Raw genomic sequence first — 23,975 nt, 5'->3', positions numbered from 1 at the left:
CACTTGCCATTGGATACAGGAGGCGTAAGTAAACATTTTACCTTAAAGTCACTGTCTCAATCTTCCTCCCAAACTGCTGTGTAAAACTTTTGGTGGTTTGCTATCGACTCAAAACTCCATAATAACTATCCATGCAATCTCCTTTTTTTAAATTTAAAAAGCGATTAGCTATATTAAAATTATTTTGTACTGTTACGGGCTGGATCAACAGGACCCGCACTAATCTAATACAAAAACAAAATACTGCGGATGCTGGAAATCTGAAATAAAAACAGAAAATTCTGGAAATATTCAGCAGGTCGGGCAGCATCTGTGGATAGAAACAGAGTTAACATTTCAGGTCGATGTCCCTTTGTCAGAACTGGAAAAAGTTTGAGATGTAACAGGTTCTTAAGCAAGTGTAGGGGCAGGGAAAGTGAGGAGGGGAGGAAAGCACAAAAGAGAAGGTCTGTCATAGAGTGGAAGGCAGAAGAGATTAAGAGACAAAAGGGATAACGGTGCGAGGCAAAAGGAGATGGTAATGGGGCAAGTTAAGAAACAAAAGATGAGTCTAGATAGAATGTAAAGGGAAATGGCAGAATCATCAACAGCTGCCGTGGGAAAGAAATGTAAAATTCCCTTTCGACTGCTATTTGTTTCTGGTAATTAACTTTTATGTTAAAAGTTTACACTGCCTCAATTGGTCTGCAGCTGATATTTATCCCACCTTAGCTTTACTAATTGTAAAGATTTGGGATGACTTCTGATAGATTTTATGCATGCTCAATGCAAAAGTCAGTTTTTGTAGGCGAGCATATACTTCCTGTGAACAGAAACTTGACACTGTGCACAAAATATCTAGGATAGCAGACCTTTGGAAAAGCAGTTATCCTATTTACTGTTGTGGTACACACTAGAAATACTGTAAGAGTACCACTGCACACTCCACACTCAGAAATTCCTGGCGATAATTAGGGCTAAAAGCAGCTAACTTATATTAACTAAGAAGTAAAGTTATTTGTAAGCATGAACAAATCAGTAGAGTAAAATAATAAATACAATATTTAACTACCACCAGATGGCAAGTGACTTCAGGAGAATATAGATTAAATTGGGCAGATAGATGTCAGATGAAATTTAATGTGGAGAAATGTAGTGTGATGCTTTTTGGGAGGAAGAGTAAGGAGAGGAATATATACTAAATGGTGAAACTTGTTTTTAATGTGGAGGAGCAGAGAGTCATAGGGGCTTTAAATACACAGAACTTTAAAAGTGACAGGATAAGTTTGTAAAACTGTTAAAAGAGAAAGCATCCAGCATCCCAGGTTTTACAAATAGTGGCTATGAATACAAAAGCAAAGAGGTAATATTAAACTTATAGAAAACATTGGTTACATTGCAGTTAGAATACGGTGTACAGTCAAGACTAGGGAGATGGTGCAGAAAAGATTCACTAAGATGACACCAGGGATGAAAGGCTTCAGTTATGAGGAAAGATGAGAGAAACTGGGGGTCTTTGCAATACAACTAAGATGATTAAGAGATCTAATAGAGGTATTCAAAATTACGAGGGAAATTGGGGAAAACTATTTCCATTGGCTGATGAATGGCTAACTAGAGGGCAGAAATTTAATATCATCACCAAAAGAATGAAGGAAGAAGTTAGCTGGACTTTTGTATGCAAAAGGTTATTAGGGCATAGAATACTCCACTAGAAAGAGTGCTGGAAGCAAAATACACAATAGCTTTTAAAAGGGAAGGGCCTTCATGACGATGGCAAATGTTATTATGAACAAATACAAACTATGTCCCACATCGTTGAAACATGCCCACAAACGAACCTATCCGGTGATGCTCTAAACTGGCTGGTATTATATGCCAAGTCTGCATGAGCTAAATACAGGTACAACGTCTGAAATCCAGCAACCTCGGGACCGAGACCGTGCTGGTTTTCGGATTTTGCTGGATTTTGGACCTCCTTGCCACCGATCCTCTGCTTCTCACCGCCTGCCAATCTCACTGCCCGCAGCCCCCCAGCACTGCGATTTTTACCGTTTTTTTGTGGTTTTCTTGTCCCTCGCCACCCGATGTCGCCTTCTCGGCTGCCTCAAAAATGTCTGGTTTTTGGACAATTCCGATTTTTAGATAGCCGGATTCGAGATGTTGTACCTGTGATATAGGGAAGTGGATAAGTATTAGACAACAAAAATGTTAAAAAGATATAGGGAAAGGACAAGCAAATGGGATTAGGTGAATAGGTCTTTCAGAGAGCTGGCACAAATCTACGATCAGTCTGTTTTCTGAGATCAATTTACCAAATACTTTCAAGATTCTTGGTCCACATCAGCATATATTAAACTGAGTTTTGATGAAGCAAATCATAGCTTTAGAGGCCATAGAATTCCTTCTTGCTTCTATGATTTGGATCATGCTACCTCCAAGGCCCTTGTATTACATGACAAAAAAAACTAGTCCAGACAGTTTGCTCACACCTCAGAAGTATACTACTGGATTCTACTGTTAGTAATCCTAATGTTTTAATATATAATAATCATAATTTGTCTTTACTGTGCAGGTATTACAGCTTGGGTCTGAGATTCTTCCACAGTACAAACAAGAGGCACCAAAGACTCCACCACATATCATCTTGCATTACTGTGCATTCAAAACTTCCTGGGATTGGATAATCCTGATCCTGACCTTCTACACCGCAATCATGGTTCCATACAATGTCTCCTTCAAAACCAAACAAAATAATGTGACTTGGTTGGTGGTTGACAGTATAGTTGATGTAATCTTCTTAGTAGACATTGTCCTCAATTTTCATACCACTTTCGTTGGGCCGGCGGGGGAGGTGATTTCAGACCCAAAGCTCATCCGTATGAATTACTTGAAGACGTGGTTTGTTATAGACCTCCTTTCCTGTTTGCCATATGATGTCATCAACGCATTTGAGAATGTGGATGAGGTTGGTATTTTGAGTTAATTTTGTAATTTATGGATAGTAGAATGACCTCTGTAAAATAACTTCTCATTGCCCCAGGCTAGCAAGGGGAAAAAAATGTCAGGATTTCTAATCCTGAGTGTTATCCAGTTACTCTTGCTGGAAAGTGCTTCTGCATTGATGTCAGGTGAGGCTTGGCTGCGATATCTCCCTAGGTTAATGTCCTAGTAAATTCAGAACTGTACCTCATTCCTTCAAGAGGGAAGAACATTGGAGATTATGGAACTTTACATTGTATGAATGAATATATAGATAGATTTTTAACCAATAAGGGAATTAAGGGTTACGGGGAGAAGGCGGGTAAGTGGAGCTGAGTCCATGGCCAGATCAACCATGATCTTATTGAATGGCAGAGCAGGCTCGAGAGGCTAGATGGCCTACTCCTGTTCCTAATTCTTATGTTCTTATGAATCAGTGGGTAGATTTTCATCTTCACTGCCTGGGTGGTAACCTGGCGGAATGGTGTACCCTCCCTTTATAGAAGTCACTGTGCCAGATTACTGCCCGTAGTTGAAGATGAAAATCTACCTCAGTATTCATTGGGGGAGAAATTGGCCAGCCTTGTGCATGTTTTTTCGGCGATATTTCGCCTTTTTTGCCAGTAAATGGTACTCACCTAAATTGGCCAAAGTTAATGACTGCCGATTTTGAAATATCGCTGAAAAGCGGATCGATGACGTGCAACACCAAAAAAAATGCGACCACCTAAAATTAGCCATTCGGCGAACCTGTACTCAGTGAAAAAAACACCGCCTGAGAAAAGCCTGCGTTGAAGACCCTGAAACAGCTGTAGGTATGAAGACCTACAAAAAAGTTAAAGTATTTATTTTTTAATTCTTTTTCAGCGATTCATTAGTTAAGTGTCCAGTGAATGTTTTCAGATTTTTTAATTTTTAAAATTTAATCATTTATTTTTGTGTGTTTTCTCCACTGCAGTAACTATTTGTACTGTCTCCCTTCTGCGCATACGGCTCCCGCCACATGTGCAGAAGCGAGAGTTAGGACAAATATCAATGACTCCGCCCACCACCCCCCCCCCCCAGCTCAATTACCCTTTTCCGCGTATGTGTCCAACACTACGTTGCCTCTACTGAGCAGTTGAATGCATCCACCGAACCTCCCACAGCCCCGAGGGAGCCGCGGGCCCCGAGCCTCCCACAGCGCTGGGGAGACCGGGCAGCGGGGAGAGAGAGAAGTGGGGAGAGAAAGCTTGGGGAGTGGTGGGGGGGGGGGGGGGGGGGCACAGAGAGAGAGAGAGAGAGAGCTTGGAAAGGGGCAGAGAGAGAGAGAGCGAGAGAGCGTTTGGGGGGGTGGGGGAGAGAGAGAGAGCTTGGGGGGTGGGGAGAGAGAACTTTGGGGGGACGGGGGCGAGGAGAGAGAGCCTGGAGGGGAGAGAGAGCTTGGGGAGTGGGGGGGAGGGAAGAGGAGAGAGAGAGAGCTTGGGGGAGGGGCAGAGAGAGAGAGCTTGGTGGGGGGGGAAGTGAGAGCAAGAGAGAGAGAGTTTTTTGGGGGGGAGGCAGAAAGAGAGAGAGAGCTTGGGGGGGGGGGGTGGAGAAGGGAAAGAGAATTTTGGGGGGTGTGGCGGGGGGGCGGGGTGGAGAGCCTGGAGAGGAAAGAGAGCTTGGGGTGGTGGGGGGAGAGAGAGAGCCTGGAAGGGGGGGGGGGGAAGAGAGAGACACAGGTGGGGGGGAACTCAGAGAAGACGGATCACATTCTTCCTACCCCCTGGTGCGTGTGACGAGGATACAAACATCTGCAAAAGGACATAGACAGGCTAAGTAAGTGGACAAAAATTTGGCAGATGAAATATAATGTTGGAAAGTGTGAGGTCATGCACTTTGGCAGAAAACATTATTTAAATGGAGAAAGATTGCAAAGTGCTGCAGTACAGCGGGACCTGGGGACACTTGTGCATGAAACACAAGAGGCTATTGTGCAGGTACAGCAAGTGATCAGGAAAGCCAATGGAATCTTAGCCTTTATTGCAAAGGGGATGGAGTATAAAAGCAGGGAAGTCTTGCTACAGTTATACAGGGTATTGGTGAGGCCACACCTGGAATACTGCGTGCAGTTTTGGTTTCCATGTTTACGAAAGGATATACTTGCTTTGGAGGAAGTTCAGAGAAGTTTCACTAGGTTGACTCCGGAGATGAGGGGGTTGACCTATGAGGAAAGGTTGAATAGGTTGGGCCTCTACTCATTGGAATTCAGAAGATTGCGAGGTTACAAGAAACATCGTTGGGGTTGATGAAATCCAGAAGTCACGACACTGTCACTATTCACTTCATACCCAATAAAAATGTTAACAATCCACACACACTGGCCCATCTATGGGCGGGGGGGAACGGGTGTAAGGTCTTGCGCTTGGTCAAGGGTCTTCAGCTGAGGGAGGGATGCACCTACGCTGGGGTAAGGGTCTTCAGCTGAAACTTGGTGGCTTTTGGGGAGATCTATCCTCTGTGGCATCTGGAGTCAAAATGGATCGAATTACAAATTGGAAATTCACTCAGAACTTGGTCTGGGTGGTTCCAGTTACACATTCCAGAGGAACTTCAGGGTGTGGCTTATCCTCCAAGGGGATCAATCAGCAATAGGTCTGGAGGGCCAATCAGAGAAATGTTTGCATTTCAGTTAGTACAAATAAACGCACCATTTTTCCCCTCCCAGGGCCTGTATTTTTGGCAGTGATCTGCCTTGGGCTAAAGTTGTCGAGGATCGCGATTTCCACCGCGAATCCTCGTGCAACGCTGATTTTTACGTCGGGCGCATTTTTTTTGCCAATTTTACCCCCTTAAAAAATGGCGACATTTTTAGTGGTATATTTTCCAAAAAATGACAAAAAAAAAACGATATCGCCAAAACTGAAGTTCTAGCCTAATAAGTTTCATAAATTAATTTGGAGTACTCTTTGACATGTTTAAATATGTAAAATTAGTAAGCTGTACTACTTAAAATAAATTACTTTACAATCAAAAAAAAACATGGTTGCGTAAAAGCTAAGATTATGATAGGCTGGCCAGTAGTCAATATTTTCTGGTGATGATATTTTCCCTGGCAATTTGCCCATTTTCAGGCAGTGCTGGAGCAGTGCAGCAGTGCCTAACACTGAATCACATGCCTTGATTTTCCAACCACTCGAGCAGCATTTCAGATACCCACCATTTTCCTGCCCGTCGCATTTAAATTATGATAAGGGAATGGGGCTTGGGAAAGTGGCCGATTTGCCTGCCTTACTACCACAGTACAACCGATCTACAAAAAGATAAGATGGTGGATGCAAAAGCAAAATACTGCGAATGCTGGAATCTGAAATAAAAACAGAAAATGATGGAAACCTTAGCAGGTTGGGCAGCATCTGTGAAGAGTAACAGAGTTAACAGTTCGGGTCTGTGACCCTTCGTCAGAACTGGAAAAGATGGTGGATGTTTGGGTATTGATTCCAATGGCACCGGGGCAAATCAAGCAAACTGTTCTTTTCTGGATGATGTCAAGTTTGTTCACGGTTGGTACAGCTGCACTCATCCAGGTCAGCAGTGAATATTCCATTACATTCCTAACTTTAGCCTTGTAGAAGGTGGAGAACTTTTGAGGGGTCAGGAAGTAAGCCACCCGTCTAGAACCCAGCCTCTAACTTTAAGCCACTAGTTAAGACGCTGATCAATGGTGAACCCTGCAAGATGTTAATGGTGTGGGACGCAGTGATGGTAGTGCAGTTGAAGGTTAGAGGTTTTTTTCTTCTTTGGGATGGTCATTACCTGGCATTTATAATTCTTTTCCCAATATAATAGCACCATGGTGATAAAATGTGCTTTATTCTGCAGTATATGAAATTATGCTATTTTGGGAGAATATTAACATACTTTTTCACACTCCTGTGTGACTGCTGTCAAGCTGATGGTTTGTCGGGGCGGAATCCTGAACAAGTTCTTCAATACAGTAATGTTGATCCAAGAAATAGAGTACAAAGGCACAAATGGCATTTTGGCCCTCTGCTCAGTTGTACTTAATGATCCTGATGATGTGTTTGCTTTGTTTAGACTCACAGTGGGAGTAACATCATCCCTATTCATTCTTCAAATTGGTCTTATCCATGTCACTAAGCATGTGCTGCTGTTAAAAATAATTGGCAATGGGTTGTTCACTGAATTAAGAAGAAATCCCAGTTCATACCCTGCTTGTGTATAAAGTGATTTTCCACTTAGAATGGGAACATTTACATGATACAAGAGTACATTGTAGTACTGACTTCTTAGATGTATGCCGAAGACAAAAAGATATTGCAGCTAACTGTTAACTTTTTGTTTGCATTGATTTTTAATGTGTAAAATTATGCACTGTATTTTGATTTACAATAGTTTGACATTTGCACTCTAGCATTAAATCACTTTTTATATATTTCATTTTCTTCTTGCTTTCTACTTTTTCCACTTGCATGCTTCTTTATTTGTGTGGCTTGATCCCCTTCTAACTACCTTTTGGGGTCTGAAGACCTGGAATCATCATGCTGTGACTAAAGTAGGCTTTGTATTTCATAAAATATGTTTAATGTGTCTTCTGTAAAGTGCTGAAAGTAATGTCGAGTTACAGTTTTTCAGAATGCTTGTGTTATTTGGGATTGACATTTGTACAATAGATTGTTTTATTTCTGCACGATTAACTTAGTAATAAATTTGGAGAAAGTATGGCACAGAGTCTATGTACAAAGGTGTGTCTAGCTATCTTGATGTTCAGTTTGTTTACTTGCTATCAAACTGAATCATTTAATTACAATCAATATAAAAATGTATAAAGGTTGTTTCTAGTATGGTCATGTTATCACGTTAACGATGCATTGTATAGTTTTTTAAAGCTTTCTTCTCCATTTGTTTGCCGATGCATACACAGTGTGAGGCTAAAGACAACATTAAAAATTACATGACTGTTTTTATAATGAATTGCATAAAAAGTGACCATATAATCTTCATTAATTCTATGAATGTAATTGGATAAATGGCACTTTCTATATTATTGAAATATCACAGGTGTGAAAATTGGAAATTATAATTCTCACATATGAAATAAAACATAGGATGTAATGTTTCTGAATTTTAAATAAGTGCTTAAGGCTGTACCAAGGATGCTCAAATAAGACGAACCTCAATCTGTGGTGACATTGAGTTCTAGAAGTTCACTTATGGCATAAACCATTCTGACTCATTCTTGTTTGCTGTTCCACATTAATGACGGAACTGCCATAACTCACTGTCATTCGGATATTGCCTCTCCTCTTCATTTTTTTTGTAATACTTTGTTTTATAATCCCTTAATAGTTGAATCTGCCAATAAAGATTCAAATTAGCCTGTCACAGAGCTTAGATTTGCAAATTTAATCGGACAACTAGGTTTTCACACATCTGCGAACCCACTAAGTTGTTGCAGAGTATCTGATCGATGTTTTTTCATGAGAAGCATACAAGTGTTAGGAAAGACTCTGGCCTCGATATTAACACCCACCCTGACGGGTGGCAGAGGGTTGGAAATGTTGGGTGGTTAAAAATGTAAAAACAGGCAGGACCAGGAGCACTATCCCTGGCCATTTGCAGCCTCTCTCTCCACCCTGCGCGATTGCAGACCTTTCTGAGGGCTCGATCTCTCACACCTCCCTCCTGCAATAGCCTCTCTCACCCCAAGCCCCAATCTTTTTCTCCCTCCTGTGATGGCATCTCTTTGGCTGCTCCCCTCACCCCACCGCCCGCTCTCTCACTCACTCCCTCGATGGTCACCCTCCACTCACTGACCCAAGCTCCGATCTCTCACTCGCTTCCTCCCTTCCGCGATGGCCTTTCTTTCCCCCACCCACACCCCCGTGTCCCCGTCTCTCACATTTAAAAGTATCTATTTACTGCAGAAGGACTAAAAAAATCTGATATGAAGCCTTTGAGATAGTTGAAATATTCTGTTATTAGTAACTTTATTTTGCAAGTGCTTATGTATATACTTATATATATATATATATATTTCATTTTTGCAGGGCATCAGCAGTCTCTTCAGCTCCTTGAAAGTTGTTAGGCTTCTTCGTTTAGGCCGAGTAGCACGAAAGTTGGACCATTACATTGAATATGGAGCAGCTGTATTAGTACTACTTGTGTGTGTTTTTGGGCTTGCTGCTCATTGGCTGGCTTGCATCTGGTACAGCATTGGGGATTATGAAGTAATCGATGAAGAATTAAACATAATCAGAACAGATAGCTGGCTCTATCAGTTAGGAGAAACTGTCGGAATGCCGTATCATTTTAATACAAGTGGGACAGAAAAATGGGAAGGAGGACCGAGTAAAGACTCCGTGTACATCGCCTCACTCTACTTTACAATGACAAGCCTCACCAGTATTGGGTTTGGTAATATTGCTCCAACAACTGATGGCGAGAAGATTTTTGCTGTGGCTATGATGATGATTGGCTGTAAGTACTTACAAAGACTTTACTTTATTTTCTGTAGATATTGATGACAGCATTAGATTTCTCGACTTTTGTAGCCGGGTATTGCATGCTACATAGTTTATGTGAAAGTTATGGGATAAAAATAATTTAAATCCAGATCATAACACTCGCTGCTTAAGAAACATTCTCATCTCCTCATAGAAGAGGCGTAAAATAATTAGCACAACGTTTCATCAGAATTTATTTACAAGCAGAAACAAAACAAAAACAAATGATTGAAAATAATCAGAAAATGACTGAAACACGAGTGATTGAGGTTACATACTGTCAGCCGATTCCCCAAGAACATCTGTCTACCCATTTCACAGGGGCATCCTTTAGACTTGACATCCTGCGTCTTCAAATGTTGTGAAATAGCGGAAAGGATGCCCTTGCCTCCCAAATGCATCCGTTGTTGAAACACCCAGCTGGTTAAGATGGGCATTTTCAATACCACTGTCCACACCCATCCCAGAAGCTTTGCTGAGGCACAAATTTGGTGGAGTTTTGTAGGTATTGAACTCCCAGCTACCTAATTAACATTACTGCAATGAACGCCTGGCAGGCGACATCCAGGCTGTTGTGTATTAGGTGCCTCAGGCACGTAGGTGAAGGTCTCATTTAAGGAAGATTGATGTATTGCTGCTCTTTCTGGTTGCTGTATCCAGTTTTAAGATCTTCTTTCCCCTTTTTAAATTGCCCTTTGGATAGGTAGAAGTTTCTCACTCAGCTTTCTGCTCTGCTTTCTCTTTCAACTCTAGAATTGTCTTAAAATAAAGGAAACGTGTCTTCTGCCTGGGGAGCGAATACTGACCTGCACTGTCTTATGTTGATGATTACTTTGATGCAATGGAAGTCCTTGCAGTTCATAAAAGCCATTGTATTCTGTTAGAGGTCCAGATGGCCATGTTGTAGGTACCATTGATAATGCCTTGCACTCTAGGGAATCCTGTGATGTGGGAAAAGAGCAAGGCACTTTTGTTTTGCTGACATTTTTTCATGGGCAAAGTGATGAAGGTGTTTGCTCTGCTTAATAACACACTTGCTGGATGCAATTTTATTCTGTAAATTGATATTGTAGATATTCCCTGTGGTAGTTTGAAAATAGCTGGAGGCACAAAAGATCACTGTAGTCGTGACCTGCAGTTGACATCTGATTCTAACAGACAATGCAACTCTGCCTAATCTGTGTGTGGGTCTGTATGCATGACTCCATGGAAGTCTACCTCTGGTACAAGTGATTCTTTGCATCCTTTCATTACTTCTTTCTCCTTCAAAATATTTAAACACCAAGGAATGCCTATAGCAATTCCAGTATTCATTATTTAGATTGTAGCAATCAAAAATGTAGCTTGAAGCTGGATGTTACTGGTCATTATTGCCCATTATCATTGCGGAGGTTCACCAGACTGATTCCTGGGATGGTGGGACTGACATATCAAGAAAGACTGGATCAACTGGACTTGTATTCGCTGGAGTTCAGAAGAATGAGAGGGGATCTCATAGAAACGTTTAAAATTCTGATGGGTTTAGACAGGTTAGATGCAGGAAGAATGTTCCCAATGTTGGGGAAGTCCAGAACCAGGGGTCCCAATCTAAGGATAAGAGGTAAGCCATTTAGGACCGAGATGAGGAGAAACTTCTTCACCCAGAAAGTGGTGAACCTGTGGAATTCTTTACCACAGAAAGTTGTTGAGGCCAATTCACTAAATATATTCAAAAAGGAGTTAGATGTAGTCCTTACTACTAGGGGGATCAAGCGGTGTGGTGAGAAAGCAGGAATGGGGTACTGAAGTTGCATGTTCAGCCATGAACTCATTGAATGGCGGTGCAGGCTCGAAGAGCCGAATGGCCTACTCCTGCACCTATTTTCTATGTTTCTATCACCCATTTTATACAGATGATCAGAGCACACATGCATTTCCTGCAAGAGTGAGAGCATTTAGGCCAGCAGGAAGCTACCGCAAAGCGCAGTTCAAGTGGAGGTCCAGCAAAATATCTTCCTGCTCGATTTCCTGCCTCTTGTATGCCTGTTTCGTGCCACTGAAACGGATCCTGTTAGCTGGAAAGTCTGCCTTTTGTCTTAAACCAGTAATTTACTCACTTATTAGGGAGTGCGTCCAATTAAGTGTACACAATGATTTTCCAACAACTCTTTTGTTGCATACTAATTAACAAATTAAATCGAGTGCCCCCCTGATTAAAGGGGGAGGACACGGCAACCATTTTTCAAGTGCCCTTTTTTTGTTTTTTTCCTTTTTTTGTGTTCTTTTTGTGGGGTTTTTTGTGTTTTTTTTTGGACACCGAGGCGAATTATACAAGTGCCCCCTAAATCGGGGGACACTAAAACCGGTAATAAAACAAATTAAACTTTAAAACATATAAAATCAAATTAAAATTTGGTTGCCGGGGGTAATGATGCACTCCAGTCCCTCCGGCGCCCGCCTCTCACGGAAGGCCGCGAGCGTACCGGTGGACACCGCGTGCTCCATCTCCAAGGACACCTGGGCTCGGATGTATGCGCGGAAGAGAGGCAGGCAGTCAGGCTGAACAACCCCCTCGACCGCCCGCTGCCTGGACCAGCTGATGGCACCCTTGGCCGTGCCCAAGAGCAGTCCTACGAGGAGGCCCTCGGACCTACCCGCTCCCCTCCGCACAGGGTGCCCAAAGATCAGGAGTGTGGGACTGAAGTGCAACCAGAAATTGAGGAGCAGCCCCTTTAATTAATGGAACAGGGGCTGCAACCTCGCACATTCCATAAAAACATGGAACACGGACTCCTCCAGACCGCAGAAATTGCAGGTGGCCTGGGAGCCCGTGAACCGGCTTAAAAATTTGTTGCACGGGATTGCTCCGTGCACCACCCTCCAGGCCAAGTCCCTGATAAACAGTGGGAGGACTCCCGCATAGAGTGCACTCCATCGGGGAACCCCGCCTCCTCCGGACGGCAAGATAGTGCGCCATGGTGTGTCCGGACTGCAGACGAGGATGGCAAGGTTGAGAGTGTGCAGGAGCAGCCCGTATAGGAAACCCCTCCGCGCAGAACTGAAAGGCACGGAGGGGATTTCCCCAAGGCGGCTCAAGTTGTGAGGCGCCGGCTCCTGAGGGAGGTTTTGGGGCTTGGCGCCGATGAGGAATTCCGTCTGGACGGGGGTCAGTTTGGACGGGATCTCCCCACGTGCTTGAGCCTCCTCGACACACCTAATGGAGTCAGGGCCCAATGGTGTTTTTAGCGACTCGATGGCATCGGCTGCGTGGCGGACGTCGGCCCAGTTTAGGCGCCGTGCCAGCACGTCTGGCACCATCCAGCCCGCTCCTCCGCCATCGAGCAGGTCCTTGACCCTGGTCACTTCACCAGCCACAGCCCTCTCGTCCGCCTGCCACCTAAAACCGCGGTCGTGGAGGTACGGATTCCTGAGCAGCGGCTCCTGCAGGACAGCCGCCACTCCAGACGGTGGAGAGCTGTGCTTGGTGGTGACTTTGTTCCAGACCCTGATGAGTTCCTGGTAAAAGACAGGCAGCCCCTGCACAGCAGTCCTGATGCCCCCCCAGGCTCACAAACAGCAACTGCGTGTCATAATTGAGGCTGTACTGCTGGCGGAAGAAATACGTCGCCAGTGCACGCCACCTAGGAGGGGGCTCGACGTAAAGGTATCTCTGCAGGGTCTGAAGACGGAAAGTCGCTAGCTGGGTGCCGACGCACACCAACGACTGACCGCCCTCCCTAAGTGGGAGACTCAAGACCGCGGCAGAGACCCATTGCTTCCTATTGTTCCAGAAGAAGTCCACCAGCTTCTTCTGTATCTTGGCGACAAACGGAGGAGGAGGGGTCAAAGTGACCAGCCGATACCACAGCATTGCGGCCACCAGCTGGTTTATGACTAGCGCTCGACCCCTGTAGGACATCACTCGGAGCAGTCCTATCCAGCGCCCTAGGCGAGCGCCGACCTTGGCCTCCAGCTCTTGCCAGTTCGCCGGCCAGGCTTCCTCGTCAGGGCTAAGGCAGACTCCCAGATAGAGGAGATGGGTCGTGCTCCAGGCAAAAGGCCTGAGCTCCTCCGGCAGGGAGCCCACCCGCCACTGACCCACCAGGAATCCGGAACATTTCTCCCAGTTGATCCTGGCGGAGGATGCAGCTGAGTAAATCTCCTGGCACTCACGCATCCTCCGCAGGTCAGTGGGATCCTCAACCATGAAGAGCACGTCATCGGCGTAAGCCGAGAGGACGACCTCCATGCCCGGCCCTTGCAGAGCCAGTCCCGTCAACCTCGTCCGCAGGAGGCGCAAGAAAGGCTCCACGCAGATGGCATATAACTGGCCGGACATGGGGCATCCCTGGCGCACCCCTCTATGATTTGCCAACAATGAGACAAACTTCCCACCAGCTGAGAATTAAAGACTCAACAGAGCAGGTTCAGAAGCCAAACAGGACAATCTGTTTTCTTGCCATTTCAAAAAATGCCATTATTGGAGTAGCTTCAGGGATTCCTTTCCCTAAGGAGGAGTAGCTGAAAAGATGGAGGAAATGATTCAGAAGAATTTATCCTGTTGAAAATTCTTACAGATCATGGACAAATTATCTTGGTCTATCTGAAGTGGAGTATGTGAGGATGTTGCATTAAACAGGCAGGTCACTGGAGAGATATGTGATTTTGTTTGCTTAGACTGTGGAAAGTATTTTTGTAAATTTTCCCCCCACCCTTGGGGAAATGCAAGCATACTAACCTGATTTTTGTTTTTGTTTTTGGGTCATGGAGTTCTTTTAATACCTTGGGAAGCTCATACTGCTAATGTGCAAAACAGACTGAAGAGGAGGTTATCAAACTGTAATGGCACATTCTTCACACTTCATACATGTTTCCAAAAATAACAGTTTAAAAAAATGTTTTCATTCACAGAATGTGGGCGTAGCTGGTAAGGCCAGCATTTATTGCCCATCCCTAATTGCCCTTGAGTGGCTTGTTAGGCCATTTCAGAGGGCAGTTAAGAGTCAACCACTTTGCTGTGGATCTGGAATCACATACATATAGGCCAGACCAGGTAAAGACGGCAGATTTCCTTCCCTGAATGACATTAGTGAACCAGATGGGTTTTTACAACAATCCAGAGGCCTCAATTTTGGCTGAGCCTGTTTTTCAGCGCACTTACCGGAGTTGCGCCGCTTATTTGCGTTCTGAGGTGCGCCAAAAAATGTTGTTGCCACTTTGGCCACTGTCCGGCCTCTTCACGGCAGTCGTGCAGCGTGGCCAGTCGAGTTGTGGGTGGAGCCAGCGTTCTGCACTGAAAACTGTGCCGGGACTTCTGCACATGCACAGTGGAGTCCGCTGGTGATGTCCGCGCATGAGCAGTAGTGCTGCGAGTCTGCAACAACAGTAGGTCACTGCGTGGCGATGGGCTCCTTCAGGTAAAGTTCTCTGCATTTATTCTACCTCCTTTGTTGGGCTAGGGGCGGGAAGAGAAGAGTTATGAGGTTGATCTTTAGTGTCAGCGGTCTGAGTTGTGAGGAAACACGTGAGAAACAGGCTTTTCAACTTGGTGGTGATCTTAGCAAGATATACAAGATTATAAATAATAGAAAATGTAAATCCAGACTAATACTTTAAAATAAATTGGAAACATAAGACGAGGGGACACAGGTTCAAACTGGTAAAAGATAACTTTTTGACTGCAATCAAAGTTCTTCGCACAGTGCGTGATCAACACTTAGAATTGGACTCCCAGGTATAGTGGTGGAGGTGAAAAGTCTGTGTGGCGGGCAGGAGCATGATCTATGCTCCTGCCTGCCCCTAGCCCAGGCTGAGTGGCCTCCCGCACCGGCTGGCCTGCTGCCTTCCCGGGCTGAGTTTGAAGATGAAGGTGGGACTTACTTCAATTTTTTATTTCTTATTGAATTCTTAGTACATTTTGTTTGCAAGGTTTCATGGTTTGTAAGGCTTAGAACATAAGAACATAAGAAATAGAAGCAGGAGTAGGCCATATGGCCCCTCGAGCCTGCTCCACCATTTAATACGATCATGGCTAATCCGATCATGGACTCAGGTCCACTTCCCCGCCTGCTCCCCATAACCCCTTATTCCCTTACTGTTTAAGAAACTGTCTATTTATGTCTTAAATTTATTCAGTGTCCCAGCTTCTACAGTTCTCTGAGGCAGCGAATTCCACAGATCCACAACCTTCTGAGAGAAGAAATTTCTCCTCATCTCTGTTTTAAATGGGCGGCCTCTTATTCTAAGATTATGCTCCCTAGTTTTAGTCTTCCCTATTAGTGGAAACATCCTCTCTGCATCCACCTTGCCAAGCCCCCTCATAATCTTATACGTTTCGATAAGATCACCTCTCATTCTTCTGAATTCCAATGAGTAGAGGCCCAACCTACTCAACCTTTCCTCATAAGTGAACCCCCTCATCTCCGGAATCAACCATGTGAACCTTCTCTGAACTGCCTTCAAAGCAAGTATATCCTTTCGTAAATATGTAAACCAAAACTGCGCACAGTATTCCAGGTGTGGCCTCACCAATACCCTGTACATCTGTAGCAAGACTTCCCTGCTTTTATACTCCATCCCCTTTGCAATAAAGGCCAAGATTCCATTGGCTTTCCTGATCACTTGCTGTACCTGCATTTTAACCTTTTGTGTTTCATGCACAAGTACTCCCAGGTATACCCCCGCTATACTGCAGCACTTTGCAATCTTTCTCCATTTAAATAATAACCTGCTCTTTGATTTATTTTCTGCCAAAGTTCATGACCTCACACTTTCCAACATTATACTCCATCTGCCAAATTTTTGCCCACTCATTTAGCCTGTCTATGTCCTTTTTCAGATTTTTTGTGTCCTCCTCACACATTGCTTTTCCTCCCATCTTTGTATCGTCAGCAAACTTGGCTACGTTACACTCGATCCCTTCCTCCAAGTCATTAATCTAGATTGTAAATAGTTGGGGTCCCAGCAGTGATCCCTGCAGCAGCCCACTAGTTACTAATTGCCAACCCGAGAATGAACCATTTATCCCTGCTCTCTGTTTTCTGTTCGTTAGCCAATCCTCTATCCATGCTAATATATTACCCCAAACCCTATGAACTTTTATCTTGCGCAGTAACCTTTGGTGGTTTAGGTGCAGGCAGGTCCTCTCCGCTTCCCGCCCCTATCCCAGGTCGAATGGTCTCCGATGTACCTACCTGCGCCGATTTCTTTAACACTCTGCAAGGGTTTTCTGAAGTGGCTACATATGCTGGCCTAAGTAGAAATGGAGTAACTATTAGCTGGCCAAAGTTGCCTAAATGGGCAGAACTGGCGTAGGTGGCTGGTAATGCCCCCTTTTGAGAAAAAAAAACGAACCTAAAAAAATCGTAACTAACTCATTTACGCTGGTGCAAATTGATTGGGGAAAATGGGGATTTTAAGTTACGTCAGAAAAACCAAGTTACTCCAAAAAAAAGCGGAGTAACTCCTGGCCAAAATTGAACACCATTACTGTGCTAGCTTTTTATTCCAGATTTATTTAATTAATTGAATTTAATTTTATTTGTAAAAGCAATAGAACTTCTACACACCACCTGCATTTCCAAAAGTTCAGGCTATGGTCAGCTGTATACAGATTGAGGTACTCATCCTGTCCAAAGGGATCATAATCGCGTCTTATGCATAAAGCACTGATTACAGCAGAGATCCCTGGTTCTATGAATGATTTTCATTCTCAATTATTCATGGGTACCAGCATTATTTGAACAGGAAAACCAAATATAATTATGAGTTTTGAGGGAGTGGACAGAAGAGATTACCCTATAATTGTGATTAATATGCCTATCTAAAACTAACAGGGGTTCCAACAGGCACATAACAGTTTTTTATTGAGCCATCCTTTTGATCAGTTGAAATAAAGATGAAGACGTGCTAATAGTGCCTATTTGTATAAATATTGTGTAAAATATTTGAAGTTTGCTGTATGCTATATAAATAGCATTAGAGAGGGGACATAATGGGCCCAAATTTGACCAGGAGTTGCTCCATTTTTTTTTGGAGCAACTTGATTTTTCTGGAGTATCTTAAAAATCCCCATTCTGCTCATTTAATTTACGCCAGTGTAAGTGAGTTAGGATTTTTTTAATTTAGTTTTTTTTTTCAAAATGGGGCGTTACCAGCTACCTTCGCCTGTTTTGGCCATTTAAGCCAGTTTGGACAGCTAATAGTTACTCCAAACTAACTTAGGCCAGCGTATGTGGCCACTTGTGGACCACACAGAAAACCCTTGCGGAGAGTTAAGAAATCAGCGCAGGTAATTACATTCTAAAACACCAAGCACTAAACAAAGCAGAAAAATAAGCATTCAATAACAAATAAAAAATACAAGGAAGCTGAGAGTACCTGCATGTAGCACCAAGACTTACAAAGCACTAAACAAAGCACAAAAAGTAATCAGCAATTAATTAAAAAAATAAAAAATAGAAGGAACCCTGCATCTAAAGCACCAAGACCAAAGTAATAATCAATCAATCAATCAATAACAAATAAAAAATAGAAGTCCTAGCAAAACACGGCCCGGGAAGGCAGCGGGCCGCCGATGAGAGAGCCCATTCGGCCAGGGATAGGTGCGGCGTGCTTTGGCCCCTCCCACACAGCCTGCAGCACACTCTCACAGATTCTGGGGGCGAGGAGCTACTGCTCATGCACGTACACTCTAGCGCACATGTTTTCAGTGCCGGGACCTGGCTCCACCCCCGAATCTAGTGGCCACACTACGCCACCATCGAGGAGAGGTTGGGGAGCGGCCAAACTCGGCCCGAAGATTTTTGGAGCACTTCGAGGCAGACAAAAGTGGCGCACCTCTGGTGAGTGCACCAGAAATCTATACTGTCCAAATTTTACCCCATAGTTTCTTGGGTGGAAGAGACAAAGAAGGGAGAGGAAAAGATAATTAATACTGCAAACACGGAGAGGAAGTTAATGGATTGAATGATCTGCATAATAAAGAAGCATGAACTTGTTAAATGATATAAATGATTACCTCAGTAAGGCAATGAAAAGATACCAGTAAAAGAAAAGAATGTGTAGACAGCTAAAAGCACAAGAAAGGTATGGGATCTGAAATGAAAACAAGGCTGGGATTCTCTTTCGCGATCCTACCTGAAATTGCAGCGAAGAATGAGGGAAAATTCAGGGCATATAGCTGCAAGTATAAGTGTGCCAGGCAGAATAGCCATAATTAGCTTTTAAAATTAATATCCACATATTAGTACTCATTTTGCAATGCAATGGCTATACAAGGGCATGCCTGAAGCAGTAGGAGTATTAACTCATTAATCTTCCAGAATAGATTACGAAATTTAGTAGGTATATAGTAAATCAGTCAGATCAGACTGTAGGGAGATAATCTGGTATGAATAGGCTTGTGTTATGAATGTACTGCGAAGAGATATAAGCTCTGTAAACTTGAGCTCATTCAAAACTCTGCTGCCCATATCCTATCGCAGCAAGTTCTGTTCACCCATCACCCCTGAGTTCGGTGACCTACATTGGCTCCCTGTCCGGCAATGTTTCGATTTAAAAATACTCATTTTTGTTTTCAAATGCCTCCATGGCCTTACCCTCCCTATCTCTGCAACCACTCCAGCCCTACAATCCTCTGAAGATGCTGTTCCCTACAGTTTTCTTGGATTTGTCACAGGGTGAAGATCATGTCCATTGTCGCCCTTATTGTGTTCCTAACACAGATGAGGCTGCACACAGGGAGGTTAAAGTAACAGTGACCTCAGTCTTTAATAAGACACTCCAGAGTCAGGAACAGGCCTTAGGGGCTGGCTTATATACAGTGCTCCCAAGGGATGATAGGATCCCTTGGGACTTCAGGGGATGAGCTCCCTGGTGGCGGAACATGGTAGTGCATGCTTTATAGATACACAACATCACTCCACCCCGCCCCAAAGTCAAAGTGAAAACTATTTACAAGGTGAGGCAGTCGGGAGCCTTTCTTTCCCTGGTGGACCGCCTCGGTACAAATGTCAGTTCTGGTGTGTTGGCTGTGCTCTCGCTGGGCTGGCGTGTTGTTGGCCCTGCAGGGCTGCTAGGTGAGCCTGGCCTTGCTGGGCTGTTGGGTGTGATGGGTTCGATTTCCTGGTCTGGCGTGGTGTCGTTGATCCTTTGGTTGTGTGTTGTGGGCTCAAAAAAGGTGGTGTCTGCTGTGGGTTGTTCAGGGCAGTCTGTGAACCGCAGCCTCGTTTGGTTCAGGTGCTTTCTGCAAATTTGTCCATTGTCTAGTTTGAATACAAACACCCTATTCCCTTCTTTAGCCTTCACCGTGCCCGTGATCCACTTGGGACCATGTCCATAGTTTAGTACATACACAGGGTCATTCAGATCAATTTCCCGTGACACAGTGGCGCGACCATCGTTTACATTTTGTTGCTGCCGCCTGCTCTACCTGATCATGCAGGTTGGGGTGAACCAGCGAGACTCTGGTTTTAAGTGTCCTTTTCATGAGCAGCTCAGCCGGGGGCACCCCTGTGAGCAAGTGGGGTCTCGTGCGGTAGCTGAGCAGTACTCGGGACAGGCGGGTTTGGAGTGAGCCTTCTGTGACTTGTTTAAGGCTCTGTTTGATGGTTTGTACTGCCTGCTCTGCCTGCCCATTGGAGGCTGGTTTAAACGGGGCCGAGGTAACATGTTTGATCTCATATCGGGTCATGTATTCTTTAAATTCGGCACTGGTGAAACATGGCCCGTTGTCACTGACCAGTATGTCAGGCTGGCCGTGGGTGGCAAACATGGCCCTCAGGCTTTCAATGGTGGCGGTACTTCCCGACATTATTTCACATTCAATCCATTTTGAAAAAGCATCCACCACTACCAGGAACATTTTACCGAGAAACAGGCCTGCATAGTCGACATGGATCCTCGACCATGGTCTGGAGGGCCAGGACCACAAACTTAGTGGTGCCTCTCTGGGTGCGTTGCTCAACTAAGCACATACGCTGCATTGCCGTATACAGGACTCTAAGTCAGAGTCGATACCGGGCCACCACACGTGGGATCTGGCTATCGCTTTCACCATCACTATACCCGGATGTCTGCTGTGGAGATCCGAGATGAACGTCTCCGTGCCCTTTTTGGGTAGCACTACGCAGTTACCCCACAACAGGCAGTCTGCCTGAATGGACAGCTCATCCTTTTGCCGCTGGAATGGCTTGATTGGCTCTTGCATTTCAACTGGGATGCTGGCCCAGCTCCCATGCAGTACACAGTTTTTTACTAGGGACAGCAGAGGATCTTGGCTGGTCCAAGTCCTAATCTGGCGGGCCGTGACAGGTGATTTATCAGTTTCAAACGCTTCAATGACCATCAACAAGTCTGCGGGCTGCGCCATGATCAACAAGTTTGCAGGCTGCGCAATTTCCACCCCCGTGGTGGGCAATGGTAGCCGACTGAGAGCATCCGCACAGTTCTTGGTGCCTGGCCTGTGGCGGATGGTACAGTTATACGCTGATAGCGCGAGTGCCCACCTTTGTATGCGGGCTGAGGCATTAGTATTTATCCCCTTGTTTTCAGTGAACACAGATGTTAGGGGCTTGTGATCGGTTTCCAGCTCAAATTTGAGGCCAAACTGGAACTGATGCCTTTTCTTTACCCCGAACACACATGCTAATGCCTCTTTCTCAATCATGCTGTAGGCCCTCTCAGCCTTAGACAAGCTCCTGGAAGCATAGGCGACAGGTTGCAACTTCCCCGCAACGTTAGCTTGTTGTAATACACACCCGACTCCGTACGATGACGCGTCACATGCTAGCACAAGTCTTTTACACGGGTTATACAATACAAGCAGCTTGTTGGAGCATAAAATGTTTCTGGCTTTCTCAAAAGCAATTACTTGTTTTTTTTCCCCAAACCCAGTTCTCACCTTTGCGCAATAACACATGTAGGGGCTCTAAAATAGTTCCGTGATGTTCTGTGGCCTGGGTGCGTTCCTGATAGCCTCTGTCTTGGCGTCTGTGAGCCGAATGCTGTCCGCCGCGACCTTTCTCCCCAAAAACTCCACTTCTGTTGCCATGAAGACGCATTTCGACCTCTTCAGCCGCAGCCCTATGCGATCCAGTCGCTGGAGGACCTCCTCCAGGTTTTGTAGGTGCTCGGCGGTGTCCCGACCCGTGACCAATATGTTGTCCTGAAAGACCACCGTGCGTGGTACCGACTTGAGTCGGCTCTCCATCTGGAAGATCGCTGCAGCCGACCAAATTCCAAACGGGCATCTGTTGTAGCTGAACAGTCCCTTGTGCGTGTTGATGCAGGTGAGGCCCTTCGAAGACTCCTCCAGCTCCTGTCATGTAGGCCAAAGTCAGGTCAAGCTTGGTGAACGTCTTGCCTCCTGCCAGCGTTGCAAATAGGTCGTCTGCTTTAGCTAGCGGGTATTGGTCCTGTAGCGAGAAACAATTAATAGTTACTTTATAATCGCCGCAAATCCTGACCGTGCCATCACTTTTGAGTACTAGAACAATCGGGCTGGCCCACTCCCTGAATTCCACTGGGGAGATGATGCCCTCGCGTTGCTCGTGTCCAGCTCGATTTCCACTCCCTCCCTCATCATGTGAGGTACCACTCGCGCCTTGTGGTGAATGGATCGTGCCTCTGGGACCAAGTGGATCCGCACATTCGCCCCGGAAAAGTTTCCAATGCCTGGCTCAAAAACGGAAGGAAATTTGTTCAGAACCTGGGTACATGAGGCCTCATCAACATGTGATAGAGCTTGGATGTCATCCCAGTTCCAGTGGATTTTTTCCAGCCAGCTCCTTCCAAGCAGTGTGGGTCCATCGCCCGGGATAATCCAGAGTGGCAGTTCGTGCACCGTGCCCTTGTAGGTGACCTTGACCATGGCGCTGCCCAGGACAGTGATAAGCTCTTTGGTGTATGTTCTCAGTTTCGTGTGGCTGGGGCTCAGAGCTAGTCTGAATGCCTTGTTGCACCACTGTCTCTCAAACATCTTTTTACTCATGATGGATTGGCTAGCGCCAGTGTCCAGTTCCATGGCTACGGGTAAGCCATTCAATTTTACGTTAAGCATTATAGGTGGACATTTCGTTGAAAATGTGTGCACCCTGTGTACTTCAGCATCTACCTCCTCTCTTTGAGGCTCGAAATTGCTTTGATCCACCATGGACCGATCTTCCTCTGCCACGTGGTGATTAGCAGGTTTTGCAGAGCTTGCAGCTCGTTTGCAAGCTCGGAGGTGCCCCATTGTTCCACAGCTCTTGCAAACATACCCTTTGAAGCGGCATGAATAGGCTGAATGGAAGCCTCCACAACGCCAACAAGGTGTGAATTGCCTTGCATTCATCCTTTGTTGCGGACTCTGAGTCATCTGGGTCACCTGAGGCCTGCTGGCAGTTGCAGACTCATGGGTTCTGCCCTGTACATTTCTGCTCACAAACACAGTTCCAGTTAATTTATGAACATTGCTAGCACTTGTGTGCTGAGAGATTTGTTTGGTGTTATCACTGGTGGACATAAACACAATGGCCTTACTGAGGGTGGGTGTCTCTACAGTCAAAAGTTTTCGTAGGGTGGTCTCATGGCCAATGCCCATTTGCTCCAGGTAGCCATCAAACTCACATTGTCCTGCAAGTCGCTTTAGCTCGCCACTTCCTGACCTTCAGATCGCTGGCACGTGTAGAACCGATACCTCACCATCAGTACGCTCTCCCTCGGGTTAAGATGCTCCCGAACCAGTGTACACAGCTCCTCATACGACTTATCTGTGGGTTTCACCAGAGCCAGAAGATTCTTCATGATGCTGTAGGTCAGTGCCCTGCAGACTGTGAGGATGACCGCTCTCCTTTTTGCAGCGCTTCCTTCTCCGTCCAGCTCGTTGGCTACAAAGTACTGGTCTAGCTGTTCGACATAGGCTTCCCAGTCCTCACCCTCCGAGAACTTCTCCAGGATGCCCACAGTTTGCTGCATCTTTGCATTGGATTTGTATTCTCGTCGCCAGTTATTGTGTTCCTAACACAGATGAGGCTGCACACAGAGAGGTTAAAGTAACAGTGACCTCAGTCTTTAATAAGACACTCCAGAGTGAGGAACAGGCCTTAGGGGGCCGGCTTATATACAGTGCTCCCAAGGGATGCTGGGATCCCTTGGGACTTCAGGGGATGAGCTCCCTGGTGGCAGAACATGGGAGTGCATGCTTTACAGATACACAACTGCCCTTAGTGGGCGAAATCTGAATTGCGACTCGAGGAGGAGCTCTTGAGCCACTGGGAGGAGCCGATTGAGGAGGATTCTTGTGATCACTTTCCTTGTGCCAGATAGCAGGCAACCTCCTCTGTAATTACCACGATCGGACTTGCCACCTTTCTTGAAGATGGTCACGATTACAGCGTCTCTGGATCCCCTGGCATGCTCTCCTCCTTCTAGATAAGAGCGCTGAGGTCATGGATTAACGCTGAGTACTTCAGCAGCGATTCCAACTGCTCCTGAGGCATTGTTGTTTTTCAGTTGTCGGACGGCCCTTTCGACCTCAGGCTCGGCTGGGATTATGCCGAGGTGGTG

General features: G+C 45.3%; 1 protein-coding gene across 1 annotated transcript in view; it reads left to right on the top strand.

Moving 5' to 3' along the window:
- kcnh1a (potassium voltage-gated channel, subfamily H (eag-related), member 1a) overlaps positions 1–23,975 on the top strand; it is a 453,352-nt gene that overhangs the window by 107,199 nt on the left and 322,178 nt on the right. The window contains exons 6-7 of the mRNA XM_070888701.1: positions 2,555–2,947; positions 8,994–9,423. Of these exons, the coding sequence (XP_070744802.1) occupies positions 2,555–2,947; positions 8,994–9,423 (823 nt within the window). The remainder of the gene's footprint in view (positions 1–2,554; positions 2,948–8,993; positions 9,424–23,975) is intronic.

This window comes from Pristiophorus japonicus, chromosome 9 (assembly GCF_044704955.1).
Source record: "Pristiophorus japonicus isolate sPriJap1 chromosome 9, sPriJap1.hap1, whole genome shotgun sequence".
NCBI lineage: Eukaryota > Metazoa > Chordata > Chondrichthyes > Pristiophoridae > Pristiophorus > Pristiophorus japonicus.
The sequence above is the reverse complement of the archived record's forward strand: the minus strand, read 5'-3'. Positions and strand labels throughout refer to the sequence as shown.